This window comes from Linepithema humile, chromosome 1 (assembly GCF_040581485.1).
Source record: "Linepithema humile isolate Giens D197 chromosome 1, Lhum_UNIL_v1.0, whole genome shotgun sequence".
In the NCBI taxonomy this organism is placed as follows: Eukaryota; Metazoa; Arthropoda; class Insecta; order Hymenoptera; family Formicidae; genus Linepithema; species Linepithema humile.
The window spans coordinates 31,654,029-31,673,544 of record NC_090128.1 but is presented as its reverse complement, the minus strand read 5'-3'; the positions used below and the strand labels follow the sequence as shown (position 1 = coordinate 31,673,544).

The following is a 19,516-nucleotide window of genomic DNA, read 5'->3' as shown; positions in this document are numbered from 1 at the left end:
TTTATCATCTTGTGTTTTAACAGCCATTTTATTAAAATCGGCATCAAAATTATAACATTAAATCATAATAACTGAATCAAAAGATGTATATGACAATACACTTAAATCACAAAATAATAAATGCAATTAATATAACAAAACAGAGATATAGTTTAAACTAATAATTTTTATATCTAATCACGATATGTGCAAGAGCATTTGTAAATTGTTCTTGATTAGATTAACTCTAGCTACTAATACTGAGGAAATCCTCGAATGATAAACAATACAGAACAGCACATTCGATAGAATCACATTTGATAGTGCAGGATCTTGGACGCTCTAGGACGCTCGAGAATGCCAAACTATATAAACATTTCGTTTCATCACTGTAAGCTTGAAATATCATAACAATGTAAAAAATTTTACTAAAAAATCAAAACACTTAATAATTTCAAAACTTATCTTTGGATATGTATTAAAAAAGGGGAAACAATAGTATTGTACTAGTCAAGATTTAGATACATTATTATAAGAAAAAATAGATTACAGTACAATTCAAAAGTTGCATGCATATCATAAAATAAATAAACCAATAATACAATACAATACTCGAAAAAAAATTCTTCAATCAAAACACAGATGATGCTCGTATGTCATATACAACCTTGTTACGTGCTATGTCATCATATTATGCATTATATAGAAATATATATATTGTATGTTCTGTTCTTAGTCTTTTAAACGTTTGTATTGAATAAAGCTTAAATATTTGTAATCAAGACTGTTTAATATGGTTCTAGAAGAAAATTCTTAAATGATATAGTTATAGCAAAGTGAACATTGAAGCGGCGTTTAAGAAAATTCTTTTAGAAAATATGATACAAGACAAGTAAAATAGTATTAAGAATTGACGATAAAGATTTATGACTGTGCCGCTTGCATTCTTGAACATCTTCTTCAGATGCAAATTTTCTCTAATTTTGCAAAAAATTGATCAAATCTGTATGCTGATTGCTTTATAATCTCGCAATCATATGATGAAGCACTTACATTCTATATGTAATCACTAAGATACGAGTTGCGTTATCTTTCTTTAGAAATGCCGATATGGAGGAACTTTTAAAAGCAGACGTATCCGCTCGTATTAATTTTATTATTACACTCGGTGGTAGATAAATTCCGTATCTCTAGACGCCTAATCGTTTCGGTTGCGGTAGACGACAAATAGCATTATGGACTGGCATGGAAAGCCATCCAGCCAACGTGATTCCAATCGCATCTGCCATCGCTGTAATTCCCAGAGAAATTTCGCGATCCGCTCTCGGAATCTATGAACAAAAAATTTGGCATATTATATATGTTTATTTATTTATTCTATATTTAAAAAAAAATATTGCCAGTTATTTATGCAGTAAAACATCTTTTTCATCCCTTTACGTAGTTTTAAAATTCAAAAAGAACTCAATGCATTTAATTTTTATATTCTCATGCATTTAATTTCAAATTTGTTTTTTTCTCTTCTGTTTAAAAAATAGTTTTATCACCTCTGTTGATATTTTGTAGAAAGTATTCACGTACGCCCCGCCGCCAAGCAGACCTTCCCACAATACAATGATGAAAACGATCCATATATATGGTATGTAATAATAAATAGCCTCAAAGAGAAGAATTATGACGTTAATAAACTGAAAAGAAAATCAACGTAAGAAATAACAACTTTTTGCAGAATTCATACAAGTCATATCTTTGTTCAATTTCTCTTGAGTCTGAATCATTACCTGCAACACGGACATAATCCAAATTTTGTTAACGCTCACTAAATTTACCGATGATCTCGAAATAAATACACCTATTTGATAATCCACTTGTAGCCATCTGTATTGTTCGGCATGCGTCAGCCAAATGTCATCGTATTCGATGAGTTCGTACTGTAAAATGTTTCACTCGTGTTACTTGCAAAATTAATTGTCGGATAGTAATTTATAACCAGAAAAATATTTAATAAGCGATATGACTTTATAGACAATACTAAACAATATAACTTTTATCTATTTAAAAGAAGAATTTAGTTATTTACTTTAAGTAATTCTTAACAAAACACAAACGCACAAAATTTTCCAATCTTATCAGAAAGGAAAAAAAAATTGAAATAAATATATAAAAATTTGTGGATATAATAAAAGGAGAGAAGAATTTTATCTATAAACTGTGATAAAAATATTATTTTACCAGGCCTTGGTTGATGAAATATTCAAACAGATAAACTAGTCCAAGCGGTATCATGTATTTCATCAAGCCAGGCACCAAATTGATCTTATCCCTGAAACTCTTCTTAGGAACTTTGACGATTTGTTCTTGACTATTGATACCGTCCTTCGTGATCGGAATTCTGGTGTGCACCGGATGTTTGAGAATACACCAGAATGCGATCGCTTCCAAAACTGGCACAATCAACATGACTAACAATGTGTTTTCGGTAGATAACACCATAGCAAGTCCAGCGTAGGACACAGCGCCGACTATACCGGCGCCGCCTGTGCCCGATGACCATGTCGAGATCACATCTCTGTAAAACAATTAATAACAATAAGTAATAAACACAAATTTTCGATTAATCATTTAGTTGAGAAGTCGTTAAAACAAAACGCAAATACAAATAAATAAAATTAAAGTTTGAAATCAATATTAAGTGTAATTTTATCTCATATTTTTTGTAATTTTTAGTGTTTAATTATGTAATTACGCTGAATAGAGTTTAAATGCTGCTTATCTAACGATTATATCACGTAACTCTTTTCCGTTTCCATACTTTTGCAATCATCTAGGATGAAAAAAAATAAAACAATCCTCACATAATAGATGTTCCAATTATAATATGTATACTCTTTACAAGAAAATGATTAGCGTGATTAGTTATTACATCTGTTGTTTTGCAACCCATAATTATCCACTAGTATAATTATACATAGACGTACGTGCGGCGACAAAGTTTCACACGTGCGCATTTTTAATCTTAGTATTCTCCATATCAATTGCGCGCGATGAAGTTTATTGTATTTTTCTACGTTAAAACTTGAAAGTGGTTGATTTGCCGTTGGTGTTATCTTATCGCTACTTCTGTGTCACAACTGTCTAAATGTCAACGCATTTAGTATTCTGAAAATATTTCTGTCCTAATAACCACAAATAACAATTTCCGACTGTCAAATGCATCGCTTTAAAAATATCGAGCCAATAGCTTTAAATATTCTTTAAAAAACTATAATTTATATTTTTAATTTATATATTCAAATTTTGTGGAATTGTATTCGCATTTTTAATGTTAATTAGAAACCAATTAACAAAATGTTTTTGTTGTGTTTTGTTAAAATATTAATCATTTTCATTGTTTAACATACGATAATTAGACACTTATCAAGATCTGCAGCTGATATCACAGTTAGTCAAAACATCAGACTTTAGCCACAGTTGCCTTCGAGTTTTCGTTATTATTCTGAGTTATAGAGTTTATTTTATGTACACTTATAGCTACTTTTTTCGCTATATCGAAAGAATTATCAAAACTATACTATTCCAAGATCGTTAACTTTAATTTTATAAGAATCTGCAACAACAAACTATTCATGTTAAACACCGCCTGACAATTGAATAATAAAAAGATTCAGTTTCCGTTATAATAGATACAAAAACGATTATAGTACAATAACAGAGTGTACTTACTTATGAAACTCGTTACTGTAACTGAGAAGAGTAACTTCGCCTAAGCCGGAGGAGAGCGATGTTATAACGACGCCCATAATGGCAAGCCATTCAGTAGTGCTTAACGATACCATGAGGAATCCTGCAGCGGAAAATAACACACAGGTAGCCAGTCGAGCACTGTAATTAACGAGTCGATTAATCGATTAGAGTTTGGACAATTGCGGCCGACCGAGTTTCCACAACCGCGAAAAAGACTTACACGAAATCCGAGACTCCACCATCCGCGCATCGTGCACCGAAGATTTTAATAAAAAAAAAAACATAGTATCAAAAAAGAGAGGCGATGATGAGCAGAAATACTCAGATTACACGCTGAATTTCATACTTAATTAATTTTACACATAACATATATCTTCCACCTTTTTTTAATCACACAAATATTTTCTATCAATAAAGTATAATTGATGTGTACATAACAAAAGAAATTTATTATTAATTTTTCATAACTAAATAATATAAAAAACTTCTTCAAACAATACAATCACAACAATAATACAATACAACAATACAAATTAAAATCTAAAAATATAGTTATTATGATCTTTTTATTTCTTCTAGAATTATTTGCATTTTATTTTGGCAATCCAATAATTAGAAATGTGTACGTCATTGAACATATGTCGATATATTTCATCATGTTATCATTAAACATATGTCATTCAATCATCACAATGTAAATTAATCTTTACACGTTTATTTTTATTCATTGAGCTGTCAATTTGCTAATTACCGTATGAAGTATTCAAGCGTAAAATCTTAACATATGTTCAGATAAAAATTATATTCTCAAAAGAAGAGTACATAGATTTGAATATTAATCATTGATAAATTAGATAAACTAAATAAATAATTGTGTTGAATATAAATGAGAATATACTTTGTAAAAAAAAGAAAAAAATAAATTTTGTACCATGTTTAATTCAATCGTCATGAATTAATAACGAATAAATATAAAACGCAAATTTCATGAAAATGTTCGTTTGCAGTGCTCACTGACTTCGTTTCAACAAATGATCATAGAATAACGCTAGGACGCATAAAAATGCATTTCATAGCGCTACGCAGTTGAAAAACAAAGATAAAGTGGATACTCACTGCACTAAAAACGGCAAAAATGGCGCCGTAATCTTTATCGCTAACGATGGAATAATATCTGCTAAAAGTATAGCGCCGGTCGAAACTGTGTTGCATGCGCGATCTCCCGTTGTAATCGTGCTGTTTGTATCTGGCGTGACATCCTAGAGAAATCAGAGAAACCCTTGCAAATTAACTTCATCTATACCTTTATGTATAATATATAAAGAATTTAAGAAATTAAAAAAAAAAGTGCTTTAAATATATTGAATATTAAAGTTTTTGATAAGAGAACATTACAAGTCTTATTTTATGATTTTTTTCTAAACACATTAGTTTAATTTATATGTTATACTATTCCTCATATAAACAGGCTCTCTCTATTTTATTAATAACAAAAAGTTTATATTTAAGAAATAAATTTTGCATCAGAAACACTTTAGTTGTGATAAACTAATTGTTTATTGCAACCTTGCTTTTCCTTGATTTTATGTAACACATCAATTATAAACACAATATACATATTGAAAGAACGCTGATTGCATATATGACAGTTTCGTACTTTTGTTGATGATATATTGACATGTTTTTTCCTACTCTGGAATTCGCTCCGAGAATCCGGTCAAACGATATGAATTATTGAAATGCGATGAGTTTTTTCGTGTAATGCTAATAAATTATTATATTATTAAACATATCATTACATTGTTAAACATATATGTTTAATATAATTGTTAAACATATCATTAAATATTATCTTTCGCGCGGATATTTTTAATTATTTTTTTATTTTTATCGTAGAATGCATTCGAATAATTAATCCAATATAAATCAAAATATATAGTTTATAATTACACTTTATAATATCAATCTATTATAACACCGCCATTAAAAAATTTTTCATGGAACTTTTGCAAGTATTCAATTATCTATCAGACGAGCATCAGACGAGTGTGAAATATTGCTAATTGACATTTTGATTTAGACAAAAGACTGGCACAGAAAGCTATGCATATTAATTATCAATTAAATTCAATTACTTTTATGCAAATATTAAAATTTTATTCTTAAAAATAACAAACAAACCACTAACATATCTTTTTACTTTATTATTTTATTATTATTTTTTATTTAACGTTAAATTAATCACAAATTGTCAGTTTTGAAAAGTACTCGAAACCTTGCAATTAATATGTATCTTAGTGTTTTAACAGGCAGATTTATATAATTGAATACCGCCGAAGGCGGGCTCGTTTGATCAAAATTATATGAAGTGTCTCGTTCGAAGATGATATTATTGTAGTCATGCTTGTCATGCCTAGTACCACAACGTTTAGCGCTTATAATTTTTTAAAACTTGGCGCCTTTCCGCCATTTGGTGTCCCCCTATCCTCATATTGTTTTGTGTAAGAGCATGGATTATCACGAGGTAACTGGAAGATGATAGTGGGTATGTTTTTTGGGTCTTAATTTAAGGTAAGGAATCAATGTTTATGGAGGGGAGAACCTATCATCTTCGAACGAGACACTTCATATAATTTTGATCAAACGAGCCCGCCGAAGGCGGGCTCGTTTGATCATTCAATTATATTATGTGTCTCGTTCTCGATGATATTATTGTAGTTTTTTAGAGCTTGCGTGATAATTCTTTATTTTCTTTATTGAACTTACTTTTTAACATTATTTTTCTTATTTTTTAATATTACACGCGCAAATTGGTCATTCGGAGTCTGAATTGGTTTATTATAAAACTTAAAGAAGGTTTGTGAACCTGGTGCCCAACCGGCACTACGTCTTATAGCTGTTATGTTTACTCCTTGCTTGTAAGCCGCAGATACTGCTGCATGTCGTGTACTATACGCTGTAAACTGGTTGGTATCAACTTCAGCTTTACCTAAAAGTCTTTTAATCCAATGACCAATAGTTTGTGATGATATTGCACCAAAGGGTTTCACTGTTGCTATAAATAACCTTTTGTTATTTTTATTTCTTAACTTTTTAGTATAATCTATATAATCTAGGATTGTAGATGCCACACATAAACCTGGTTTCTCCTTAAAAAATGGTAATATTAATTCTGGTTGAAAAGCTCCAGGCCTAGAAGTTTTTATTCGTTCTGTAATTTTAATATTTAACCCTGTATCCGATTTCACTATATTATCAATATCTATTAGCGATAGAGTTTGAAGCCTCTGAGCGGTTGTTAAGGCTAGCAGTGTTACCACCTTTTCCCCAGCTTCCCTTAAATTCAATTCTTTAAGAGGGTGTAATTTTTCAATGTAGTTAAGTACCGGAGTAATATCCCATGTTGTAGCGTATTTTGGAATAGATGGTCTTTGTTTAAATACTCCTTTTAAGAACCGACTAATTAAACCATCCTTATAAATATCATATATTGAGATTAAGGAAACTGTGGAACGAGTAGTATTTAAAGTGCTATAACTTGCACTTTTCTTGAAAAGATTATTTAGAAATTTGATAATTTCTGTCGTTTTTGCATTAAATAAGTCTATTTTTTCTAAATGTGCGAATTCCCACCAGCGTTTTAAGCTACATTCGTATTGTCTCAGCGTTGTTTTTGTGATAGAATCGATCATTACATCTATCGCATCTTCTGTTAATCCTTTTCTTAAGAATGCTGACCTGATAACCTGCCTGCCATTAATGAAAGGTGGGACCCTAATGGATGGCTCCTGTCTCTGTAAGGAGATAATAGGGCTTGTTCGTTTTAGCTACACTGGGGCTGCTCTGGGTCTGCTCTACACAGGATAATACAGGACAGATAAATAGTTTGTCCTGTATTATCTTGTTTAGAGCAGACCCAGAGCTGCCCCAGTGCAGCTAAAACGAACAAGCCCATAATAGCGTACTATTAGGTTTGAATATGATAGTGCGCTCAATGAGGAGTGATGAAAAAAGGGGGTACCACGATTGAGTGGGCCATAACGGTACTACAATAGTGCCTATAGCTTTATCATTAATTATTTTTTTAATGTTTTCAGAATGAGTGCGAAGGGAGGAAAGGCATAAAAATTTTCCTCTTTTTCCCATGATACAGTAAAGGCGTCAATCGATTGCGCTTCTGGATCCGGGAATCTAGAATAAAATTTTTTACATTTAGTATTTAATCTAGATGCAAATAAATCTATTGAAAAAGGACCAAATTTTTTCTCTATTTGTTTGAAAACTTTCTGAGAAAGTTCCCATTCAGAATCTATATTAATATTTCGTGACGCTCTGTCAGCTTCTATATTTTCCGCCGAAGGAATATATGATGCCTTTAACCATATTTTCCTTTCTTCGCACCATTTCCAAATTTTTCTCGCAAGCTCACTAAGATGTGGATACTGTACACCACCAGCTCTATTAATGTAAGCAATAGCGGTAGTGTTATCTAGTCTTAGTAACACCTCACATTGTGATAACTGTGACGCAAAACATTTCACCGCAAAAAAGGCCGCTAATAATTCAAGGTAATTAATATGATTTTTCTTCTCTTGTTTGTTCCAAAAACCAAAGGCATCTGAACCATTACAGTAGCAACCCCAACCTGATAAGGAAGAATCAGAAAATATTTCGATCATATAAGCTTGAGTTCTGATTGGGTTTGTTCCAATAATCGCATTTAATTTCCACCATTGTAACTCTTCTAACATAGCTTCATTTATCCAGATGTTTTCTTCATAATTTCCGCCATTGAATTTTAAGGCTAGGAATTTTTGTCTTTCTAATCTTTTGCAATGAATAAATCCGTAAGCTACAGCTGGGCAAGTTGATGTTAAAACTCCTAAAAGTTTAGCGAATTTTCTAATTTTATATGCTTTTCCGCTTTTAAATTCATTTATCAGTTCTATTATCTGATTCTTTTTTCTATCTGTCAAATTTAAAGAAAATTTGACTGAGTCAATAATAAATCCTAAATATTTACATTTTTGATTAGCCACTAAAGAACTTTTTTGATAGTTTATAATAAATCCTAAGTATTTCAGAATATCTATTGCTTTCTTTATATTTTCTTCACATATAATTTTTGATTTGTGAATAAATAAAAAATCATCTAAGTATAATACCAACACTATTTCTTGTAGTCTCAATTTACTGACAACAGATTTCATAATTTTAGTAAAAACGTACGGGCTAGTGCATAATCCAAAGGGTAAACACAAAAACTGGAAAGTTTTTCCCTTGAATTTAAAACGAAGAAATTTTTTGTGACCCTCGTAGATGGGAACCAGAAAATATGCATCTTTAAGATCTACAGAGCCCATAAAACTTCCTTATGATATTAAACTCATTGCTGATCGAATATCCTCTAATTTAAAGTGTGGGGGGTTAATAAAGTTGTTTAGTTTTTTAAGATTAAAAATGAAACGATTCGTACCATCAGGTTTTGGAATCAAGAAGTAGGAAGAAAGAAACTGTCCCTCACAATCTTTACATTTCTCAATCGCGCCTTTTTTAAGGAGTTTGTTAATTTCTAATTGTATTTTTTTTATTCTTTAGCAGAAAAGGTCTTTTCTTTAAGGACCAATTTCTGAATCGGTGTTTCTATAAATGGAATTCTATAACCCTTTAAACAGTTTAGAATATACCTGTCTGAGGTAATACTTTTCCATCTTTCTATGAAAAAACTAAGACGCCCTGCTGATTTATTTACCGGAATTATTTCTTCGTCAATGATTGGTTTGGTGCTTGAGTTGTTTTGGACGAATCCTGGAAGGTTTTGAATGGTTTTGTCTTGAATCTCATCTGTCGACGTCTTGGTTGTTGACCCACTTGCCGGTATCCCGCAGGTGGGTATTTCGAGTTTCCCTGTTCGCGAAACCTGAATGTGTGTTTTTGTGGCGTTTTGTCTTTGAGGCTTGTACAAGCTTTTTCTATTTCTTTCACATCCTTGACTTTTTCCTTGAGATTATCTCCATAAAGCCAATCATCTGAGAACATTGTATCCACCACTGGCTTAATACTCTTATTTAATTGTGGTGTAATGAATGACTTTCTCGCTATTGATTGTTGATGAAAGACATCTGTTAAGATCTGCCCAGCATGGCTTATATAGTCGGTAAATATGTCTTCATCTAATCCTTCTTCTGGAGGATCTAATAACATGGAGACTGCAGCACCTAAGGCGGCTATGGCTGTACCAACACAATTTGGGGTATCTGTAAAATATTGGTCCCTCTTTTTTGCAACCTCTGTGAGCAATGGAATTATTTCCAAATTTAACTGAGGAGCTTCTATATATAAGTCGCCTTTTCTATTGTAAGATTCCAAAATCTCCTTCTTATTTTTCTCTGGAAGGCCTTCATTCTTCCATTTTAGCCATGTATTTTTTAATTCTGGATGGTATTTAACCTGCTTGAATTTGGAATCCTTGGGATCCATTCCCAATACTTTTAAGGCGCTGTCTTTTTCTTGTTCAGAAACCATTTCCGTTATCTCTTCCTTTCCGATTGCGACATCTGCGATTTCCTCCACGTTCGGATTATTTTCTTTATTCTCCTCGTTTTCTAACAAAAAGAAAGGAAAGGAAGATTTTTTAATAGGGCACTTATTGTGCAATTTGTGATCTTAACGTTCTTATTGAAACTTTATCACAACGAATCTCTATATACAGACGCATGGCACTTATTGTGCAATCTGTGATATTAACGTTCTTATTGAAACTTTATCACAACGATTCTCTATGTAAAGACACATGGCACTTATTGTGCAATTTGTGATACTAACGTTCTTGTTGAACTTTATCACATTGACGTCTTATGTAAGTCGTATGGACTATGGTAAAACCGTGTGGGTTTAACCTCTCAACTTTCGTGTGGAAAGATAAGATTTTTTCGCGACTTTATGTTTTTACTTACCCATTATATTAGTATTGCACGAATTTTCTTTTTCTTTTGTGACTGTTGGTGCAGTCTGTACTTTTTGGACGCTCACCAACTTCTCGACGATTTTTGTGAGGTTATCCACATGTTGTTGTAGTTGATCGAATTTTCTTTTAGAATGACGATCTTCCCGTGATCGGGATCTCGCTCGCTTTTTAACTTTGCGTTCTGACATCCTATTATATCTGGAAGAACGTTATCTTCTTAATTTTGATCGCTAACACGTCTTGATGCCTCGGCACAACGAAACAATATGAGGATAGGAGGACACCAAATGGCGGAAAGGCGCCAAGTTTTAAAAAATTATAAGCGCTAAACGTTGTGGTACTAGGCATGACAAGCATGACTACAATAATATCATCGAGAACGAGACACATAATATAATTTTTTAATAGGAGTCTGTAATAGTTTTTAATAGTAATCTGTATATATGTTTCTTTAACGCATTGTACTTTAAAATCTAGACTAGTAAGTTTCAAGTATCTGTTGATGTAAAATATCTTACGCAGATTCTATTGTTGCATTATCAGATATTGTGTTCCCGATTATTATCGGATAAAGATTCATAAAATAAAAAATCTGAGAATTTTAAAGCAAATGCACAAGAATATCTATTGATAACAAATTATATCAGTAAAAATTAATTTAAAGATTTACAATATATGCTATTATCATAAAATATTTCTTATTCTTTAAACTCTGCTTCTTTTTTACAGAAATAAGAAAGTGACGAGATTTATAAAATACAGAAACTAGACGTAATATTTAAAAGTCTTTCGGAGTTTGCGGTACAAATAATAATTATGTCTTTGTGAATAAAGTAATGCAGTTTGTTGCACCGTTTGGCATACCATATGCCAAGATGAACCTGATACTCACTATCAATTATTATGAATGCTATTGTTATCTGGAGAAAACAATAATGTAAATAATTATGTGAATTTATCTAGAAAATAGCAGTGTCTCCATTGAATTTTAGGTAGCCTGCCTAACAATAAATTTCAAAAATAGATATCAAATATTCTATTGATTTCTTGTACTGTAATTAATCTTAAATTCTTAAATATTTCTCTATCAATGTTATCTAGAGTTATCTATTTTCCATTTTTTACAATTCGAAGATTGCATATTGTATAATCAGGTACACTAATAATTCCTAGTGTATTTACATCCAACAATTACATTTCTCGGAAAAAAAAAATCTTTTTTTTGTTACATAATTTATTAATGACTCAATATTTTTTCATGCTTGTAAAGACTAAAAAGAACATCTTTGTGAATGTAAAAGTAACGGATATCATTAATGCAATCAATAAAATGGTAAAATTCTATCAAACTTTTAATTAGAAATTAAACATAATTAATTTTCTATTTTATAAACAGTGTGTAAAAAATTGCTAAATAAAAAGGTATTAAAATTCTTTTTTAATATTAAAATTAATCTGTTATTACGCTAGAAAACAGAATACACATATGTAATAATATGTGTGTGTTGAGCCGCGATCTCAGCTTATATCAACAATAAAAATTAATTAATTAAAAAATATTAAGTATATTCTCCAAGTTCTTCACAAATTTTGACAGATATTAGTTTCAATATTTTTTACGGTAAATAAATGTAAATTATGATTACTCACCTCCTCACCGAACTTGCTTTTGAGGATGTCATGAGCCGCGCTAAGCATTACGACGTATCCATAATTGTTGCACAGCCCCAAAATCCAAAAGGCTATGAGATTACGCCATCGTTCCTTCTTAACAATAGCATCCTCATCAAATACATCTCTGGCAACACGCGAATTAGTCAAACTACTCATCTTGATGACAGGACGTATTTCTTTGTCCCTTTATCAAATTATTCTAATTCAGGTAAAGCTTCGTTTCTCTCCTTTTTATTTTTTCTTTGTTATTATGTTTTTTAGCGTCTATCTTCAAACACTCCTCTTACTGCTCAACAAACGGCTCCCTTCCTTTCTTTCTTCCTCAAACAAAATACGTGCGCCTACTAAATCGGTTCCATGTGTAGCAGTTAAACTCGTAGGCTTCTCTTTTTCTCTCTCTTTCTCTATCGACTTGTCTCTTTTTCTCTGGCTTTCCTGTTTCCACTCTCCTTCGATTCTCTTTTACTCTTTTATTATCACAGAAATCGTTTCTTCTTTGGCTTCTCCCGTCCGAGCAATTTCGGCCTAGCAGCTGCTTTTTCCTTTGAAATGCCTCTAGAACGGATTTAGCGTCAAACTCTAAAAATCTTTTCTACGACACTAAAGAATAATTATACGAAAGTAACTCAACAATAACAACGCCTCTGTCTCTCACAGTTAGTTAAAAGTGAACAATTAATTGAAAAGTGATTATCACTCGTTTGTGATTATCACTTGTTTGTAATGAATCATTCAGTATAAAATGGAGCACGAAGTTCAACGCTCTTTTTTTCTCACGAAGATAAGGATAGCATTCTGTCGCGATAAAAATGTGTCAATCATATATTCTTTCTATTGATCCCACTTTCTTTTTTCGTAATCTTTTTTAGCAATTCATAGTTTGACTTGTACTTGCTATTAATAAATTGTTTTTTACAAGACGGAGAACAAAGATTAGTTTTTTTTTCTTCTATTTTAATAATATCATCTCTTTTATTAAAAGTTGCGTATTGCCTCAGTCGATCCTTATAATTGCCAGTAATTATTCAAGATATTTTCTATCAACAAATCATTTGTACAATAGTAAGGAGTTTAACTGTCTCGTTATCAACAAAGAAAGAATGCGTCCTATCTGAAGTATATATAGTCTCTGTTGATCCACAATGCCACACTGTCTTCAATAATTCTGCCAAATTTCTTGATGAACACATTCAGTTCAACGCAACTTCATCTTTTCGTTCAGTACGCGCGCGATATTTTACCTTTGATCGAGCCATTTAAATCCGTGGCTAACGATGCACTGGATATACCTTTTCCAAGGATGACGCACTGTCTCGTGGCGTCCGATTCCCACCTTCGGCTCCCTTCTCCCTCCACAGTCTTCTCTCGACGATGGGGTACCTCCCGCGTATGTTCGTTCAAGCTTCGAGAAACTTCTCTACCTCTTTTCCAATATCGTGCTTACTCCAGATAAGTCGCGTATAAATGCTCTTCCTCGATTATGCCAGTCGATCACCAGATATCAATAAATTTCAAATCGCTGTTCTCGCAACTTTTTCGACAGATAAATTATTTATATTATATTGATATTAGACTGTTTTGTCTACTTTTTTATTTATTTTTATTTATTTATTTATTTTAAACAATGTATTTAACTAAAATTTTGAAAAATAATATAGATATCGATAGAAGATCAAGACCGCTTCATTAATTCTGAATATCCTTTATGGGTAGATTCTCTTTTTGTAGATTTTTGTGTGAGTCAAGCGGAGATTCTTCGAATAGTCAGACGATGCGGCTAGTGAGCTGTTAATAAAAAAAACGACATTAGCAAGATAATTAAAATTGTAAATTAAACAACAAATAACTAATTAACAAACATTAACGAAAAGCATGTTCTGTTTCTAATTTAACATACATGTATAATAGAAAATACATTATTTGACATTTATACTAATTTTGCATAATTATAACATTATTTGTTTTAAATAACAGCTTGTAAAGTTTTACATATTGTTTTATGTTGTATATAAATATAATTTTTGTATTATAACGTGTATGAAATGTGCATAATAAAAATTCTACGTAAAATCTTGTGAAAATTTACGCTAATCATATTTAATGGTCATTTTTACATTCAGTGCTGTCTATTATCTCGAGTTAAGTGATTTTAAACTGCATTTTCTACATTTATTCAAGGTCGACGCTTTTGCACGAACTGGTACACTGCAATGGAAAAAGCTTACTACGTAGTTTAGTCGCAAAATTTGCATAGCCCTATTCAATTTTCTTAACATTTGAACAAGTACGAACAGTTTAACATGCAAATACAAAATATGTATATTTTATGGAAATAAAATCGCGGAAAACTTTAAAATATACATTTTTATTTACATGTGAAAATTTTTGTGTGTCGATATTTATTACAAAATATTTTTAGAAGCGCCATTTCCATTGTTCAAACGAGTCGTTTCGTATTATTTAACGGAACATAAATTAAGCACATTGATACACGTATATTATAATGATAACACACGTGCGCTATATAGATAATATTTTCATAAATGCTAGAACGTGAGAAACCGTAAGAGATTTTCCGAAATGTCGCTTCGTAAAGGTAATTTTGCAACAATCTTGTTGTTATTTTTTTATTTTTAAGTACATTTATTTTTTAAATGCAGTTTTAAAATTAAGCAGTATGGAAACAACATTTCGCTTATCTAGATATTTTTACATCACAAATTTTTTCACTGACTAATGACATATGCAGGTTTCAACCGCTGTACAATTTTCACTAGCGTGAAAAAATTATAATAAAACATTTTACTCGAGAAGGAAAGCAAATGTGCGAAATAGATATATTCTGATTTTCAGAATCAGTCATAAACTTTATCTTCAAAGCAACCTAAATAATCTGATCAAAAAATAAATAAAGTGACAAGTGATAAGATAAGTTTCAAATCATTTTTCAATTATTTTCTTTTAATGTATCTTTACGTGCTTTATTTTAAAAAACAGTTTTTTTAGATTACAGAGCAACATTTAATAATATGTCTGTGATATTATTATTGCGTAACTCTTGAAGTGATTATACTTTTATTACAAAACACACACACATACTATCTCTCGCTCTCTCGCTCTTTCGTGCATAATACTTTTTTCTCAATTTTTAAAGTAATTTACGCTGACAGCTTTGTACCCACAATTTTAATTTTATCATAATCTGTGTCTACTATGGATAATCGCATGACACGTTACACTGATTACAACACCAATTGCGCTGGTTTTTTCATACTGTGAATGACACACACACACACGTGACTGGCGTACTTCAAATGAACCAATTGTACTTGACCTACCTATGACGATATTCAGTCAGTTATACGCTACAGCAATGTTACCACATGATTAATTATGAGAAAAAAAACTGCTTCAATAAAATTTGTCCAAACAGATATTCAAACGGATTAAATAAATTACACAATAAACGTAAATAGTTTTTAATTGGTTCTACAAGTACAATGCGTTTGCATTAATCAACATGCTGTAACATGTGATTTGCTGAAGCACCGTAGTGTTTCTTTCAAAAATATTGTTTGCGCAAATAGTTTTCCATCTCGATATATATTGACTGTTGCAATGTTATTTAAATTACTGAAAAACATTACTTGCGATAACACCAGCTACGTAATTCCTTTTAACCGAAAGATACGGTATCAAATTGCCATTGGTATTATCGTAGATGATGCTTTTAATAGCTAAAGTCAAATATTATCGCAAAAAAGCGTTTTTAACTATATTTATCATTGCATAATTAAGGATATAATATTCTCTTAGTAAAAATAAAATATACAATTTATCAGTATTATAATTTATGTTGTAATCGAGATGGAAATTTGAAACTGTACTTTATTATAATTAGATTGACTCTAAACAATTCTGTTTAAGTATCTCATAACAGCCAGCATCTAGTGTTACAATTTACAAATCTTATGTTACAAATCTAACATTATTAGATTTTAACGTAACAAAGACTGGTTGATTAAAAAAAATAGTCTGCTCCAGACAGCAGTGACTTAAATAGATTAAGTTGGCCGAAATGCCAATATTCATGACTACGCTTTTACTGTTTGGTTCTTAAATCATACTATAAATAGTATGTGGTATAAAGTGTTCGCATATTTGGACCCATATTTGGACGATATGACCCACATTTGCACCTTATATATATGCGTTCATTGATACTAATTGTTAGTTAAAAAGGATATTACCATAAATTAAACATTGCACGACTATATTTAGCACTAAATGTGGGTCTCCGTTAATATTTGAGTGAAAACAAAGACAAATTATTTTAATACTTTTTATATTAAAGAAAAAATACCGAAGAAATTATAGAAAATGCTGCTTCTCGTTCACTTGTTCATACAGTACTTTAATTAGCTTAAAAATTATGTATGACATAATTAAGAATGTCAAATAAATTTGTATTTTTTGCAGCAAAATTTGATAACGTAAAGTAAAAAATAAAATCTATACATTTATGATAGAAAAATTATGCAATTAATCAAGGTAAAAAATTAATTTAGATTTGAAAGTGCATTATAGACAGTCAAATATAACATTTTGGACAATCATATACATATATATAAGTATAATATAGGAAAAATATATTTCTCTCTCTCTTCTCTCTTCCTTTAATCTTGCATAAAATAAATCTTCCTTTAATCTAATAATTAATAACTAAAACTACAGCTCTAATACTCACCCAAAATTTATCTCTGAGCTTTGAAGAATTCAATGAAGAACAGACTGAAGAATCCCTTAAACAATAATAACTATATTGTTGTTGAAATACCACAAGATGATATCACAGAGACGAAATAGCACACGGCATTGAATTAATGCAAAAAAATTTTTTTAGAGCACTAACTTAAAATCTGTTAATATTGTTTAAAAAATAGCAAAACTTTGTACTTTTAGAAAATTCATAAATAATTTAATCGCGAACGCAAATCACCGTCAAAGTTTAATACTACAATCAATAAACTGATAAAAGCTGTAATCGCAATGCTGTGGTTGCCTGAACAAGCTCCAGCTTCGGAATAAATAAATTGCTGGTGAAATCGGCACTTATACCACCGACCTTAGCGCAACCACTCGGCAAAATCGACAACGGCACTTCATTCTTGGATGATTTCAAGCAGTCACGACGAGAACTGCTAATTAATCGACTTCTGACCGCCGAATTGTGCGGACCTAGCTGCTGATAATAGAAAGCATAAACAAAGAAAAGTATAAATATAATAAATAAAATTAAATTAAAAAAAATGTTACGTTAATAAGATGATAAAAATATAATTTCTATAATAAATACGTAATAATAATGAAAAATTTGATTTATAAAATTTCTACAAATATTTTAAAATGTTAGTCGAAATTTACGATGACAGAAAAATTGTAGATTACTATTTACATGAATTATTCTGTATATTATTTAGCATAAATATTTACGAGTTCAACTTATAAGCAAAATTAAAAAAAAATATTTTTTAAACGCGCATTAATTAAGACAACATTTAATATAATTTATTTATTGAAAACACTCGATAAAGAAAACATCAAAATTGATACCAGTACGTTGCATCAAGGAATCATAATAATGTGATAAAATGAAGAATTTTACTAAATACATCTAAATGACGTAAAGATATTAGTAAACATATTATAAATAAAATCGCATTTTTTCAATGCTGCAAAAGACAAAAATTATACTTCAAGATTAAGAAACTTTATGGATTGCAACAAAATTATTATTTTAAATAACAGTTGCATTTATATCGACATTATCGTTTTAATAACATTTTCTACAGAAAAAGAAGGTCACGATTTATTACGAACCTTCACCGACATATACATACGCGTGACATGTTGTACATAATATTGCTGTTCATTTAGTAAATATATTCCGAGAACATAGTTTCATATTTTATTTCTATATATAACTTATAAAAATGCGGTGACTTCCATTCATTATTAACTAACGATTTGTTATTATTGAAAACGTTAAACTTATAAAAAATGAGGTCAATATTTCTAAATAGCTATAGTAAAATATAAATTTACATGCCAACGCTTCTAATTTGTATCATATTTATAAAAACAAAACAATATACGTAATAATGCTTCTGATATCACCATATAATAACCCTTTTGTTTTTTTATGACCATTGAGTAATGTAAGATTGGCCTTCAAAAGTGGCGTAGATTATTAAAAACAATAAATCCTTTTAAATATTTTTTCTATTAAAACTGTATTTAAATTTAAGATATTAAAGCATTGCACGCGTGTTGTATGCAATTTAGCCTTCAAAATATCAAATTTAATAATAAAATTGAAAAATAATTAATTATAATTGTTAAATAAATATAAAAATGTTTTTACTTAATCTTTCCGAAACTAATAAAAAACTACATTTAATAATTCTTAATAAATAGATCAATATTCAATCAAATTATCAGAAATTAATAACAAAATAGAGATTAGAATCTTGATTAATCTTATCAATTAATATTTCAATTTAGTTTATGTGAACATAGAGATATCAACAAATAAATTTTACTATTAGGACCTTGAATAAGTTCTCGCTGTTTTTTTTGTTAAAAAAAAACATTAATTTAAAATATAAGGCTTACAATAACTTTACTCAAAGTATTGTCCATCATTAGAGACCACTTTCTCCCATCTTTCTGGCAGTAATTGAATCCCCCGTCGAAAAAACGATTCATCTTTTGACGCAATCCATGAATCGACCCATTTTTCGGTTTCTTCGAAAGAATGGAAGCGCTGCTCGCTCAAACCATGCGCCATCGACCGAAACAAGTGGTAATCCGAGGGGGCTATGTCCGGTGAATACGGCGGGTGAGGTAGAACTTCCCATTGAAGCGTTTCCAGGTAAGTTTTGACTGGTTTTGCCACATGTGGCCGAGCATTGTCATGTAACAAAATGACTTTGTCGTGTCTCTGCCCGTATAGTGGCCGCTTTTCTTTTAGAGCTCGACTCAAACGCATCATCTGAAGTCGATAGCGAGCTCCCGTGATAGTTTCATTAGGTTTCTTCGTCTTCAAACTTTGTCGGTGCTCCAGAACGTTTTTTATCTTCAAGGTCAAAG

The 19,516-nt window shown here is 30.7% G+C and overlaps 1 protein-coding gene across 5 annotated transcripts; it reads right to left on the bottom strand.

Moving 5' to 3' along the window:
* Positions 1-9: 9 nt before the first annotated feature.
* Positions 10-17,468, bottom strand: LOC105676952 (CLN3 lysosomal/endosomal transmembrane protein, battenin). Of its 5 annotated transcripts, none has more exons than XM_012375184.2 (9): positions 17,112-17,468; positions 13,606-14,149; positions 12,341-12,919; positions 4,840-4,982; positions 3,703-3,861; positions 2,212-2,548; positions 1,761-1,910; positions 1,527-1,667; positions 10-1,310 (listed from the first exon to the last, which is right to left on the bottom strand). In XM_012375184.2, the coding sequence occupies exons 3-9, from the start codon at positions 12,518-12,520 to the stop codon at positions 1,170-1,172; spliced, it is 1,251 nt and encodes a 416-aa protein (XP_012230607.1). In that variant the 5' UTR covers positions 12,521-12,919; positions 13,606-14,149; positions 17,112-17,468; the 3' UTR covers positions 10-1,169. The 5 variants fall into 5 exon arrangements, with proteins under 5 accessions (XP_012230607.1, XP_012230615.1, XP_067203438.1 ...); XM_012375192.2 differs by having other exon boundaries at positions 13,654-14,149; XM_067347337.1 differs by lacking the exons at positions 10-1,310; positions 1,527-1,667; positions 1,761-1,910; ... (2 more) ...; positions 13,606-14,149; positions 17,112-17,468 and adding exons at positions 9,476-10,328; positions 10,680-10,888 and having other exon boundaries at positions 4,845-4,982; positions 12,341-12,520.
* Positions 17,469-19,516: the final 2,048 nt, after the last annotated feature.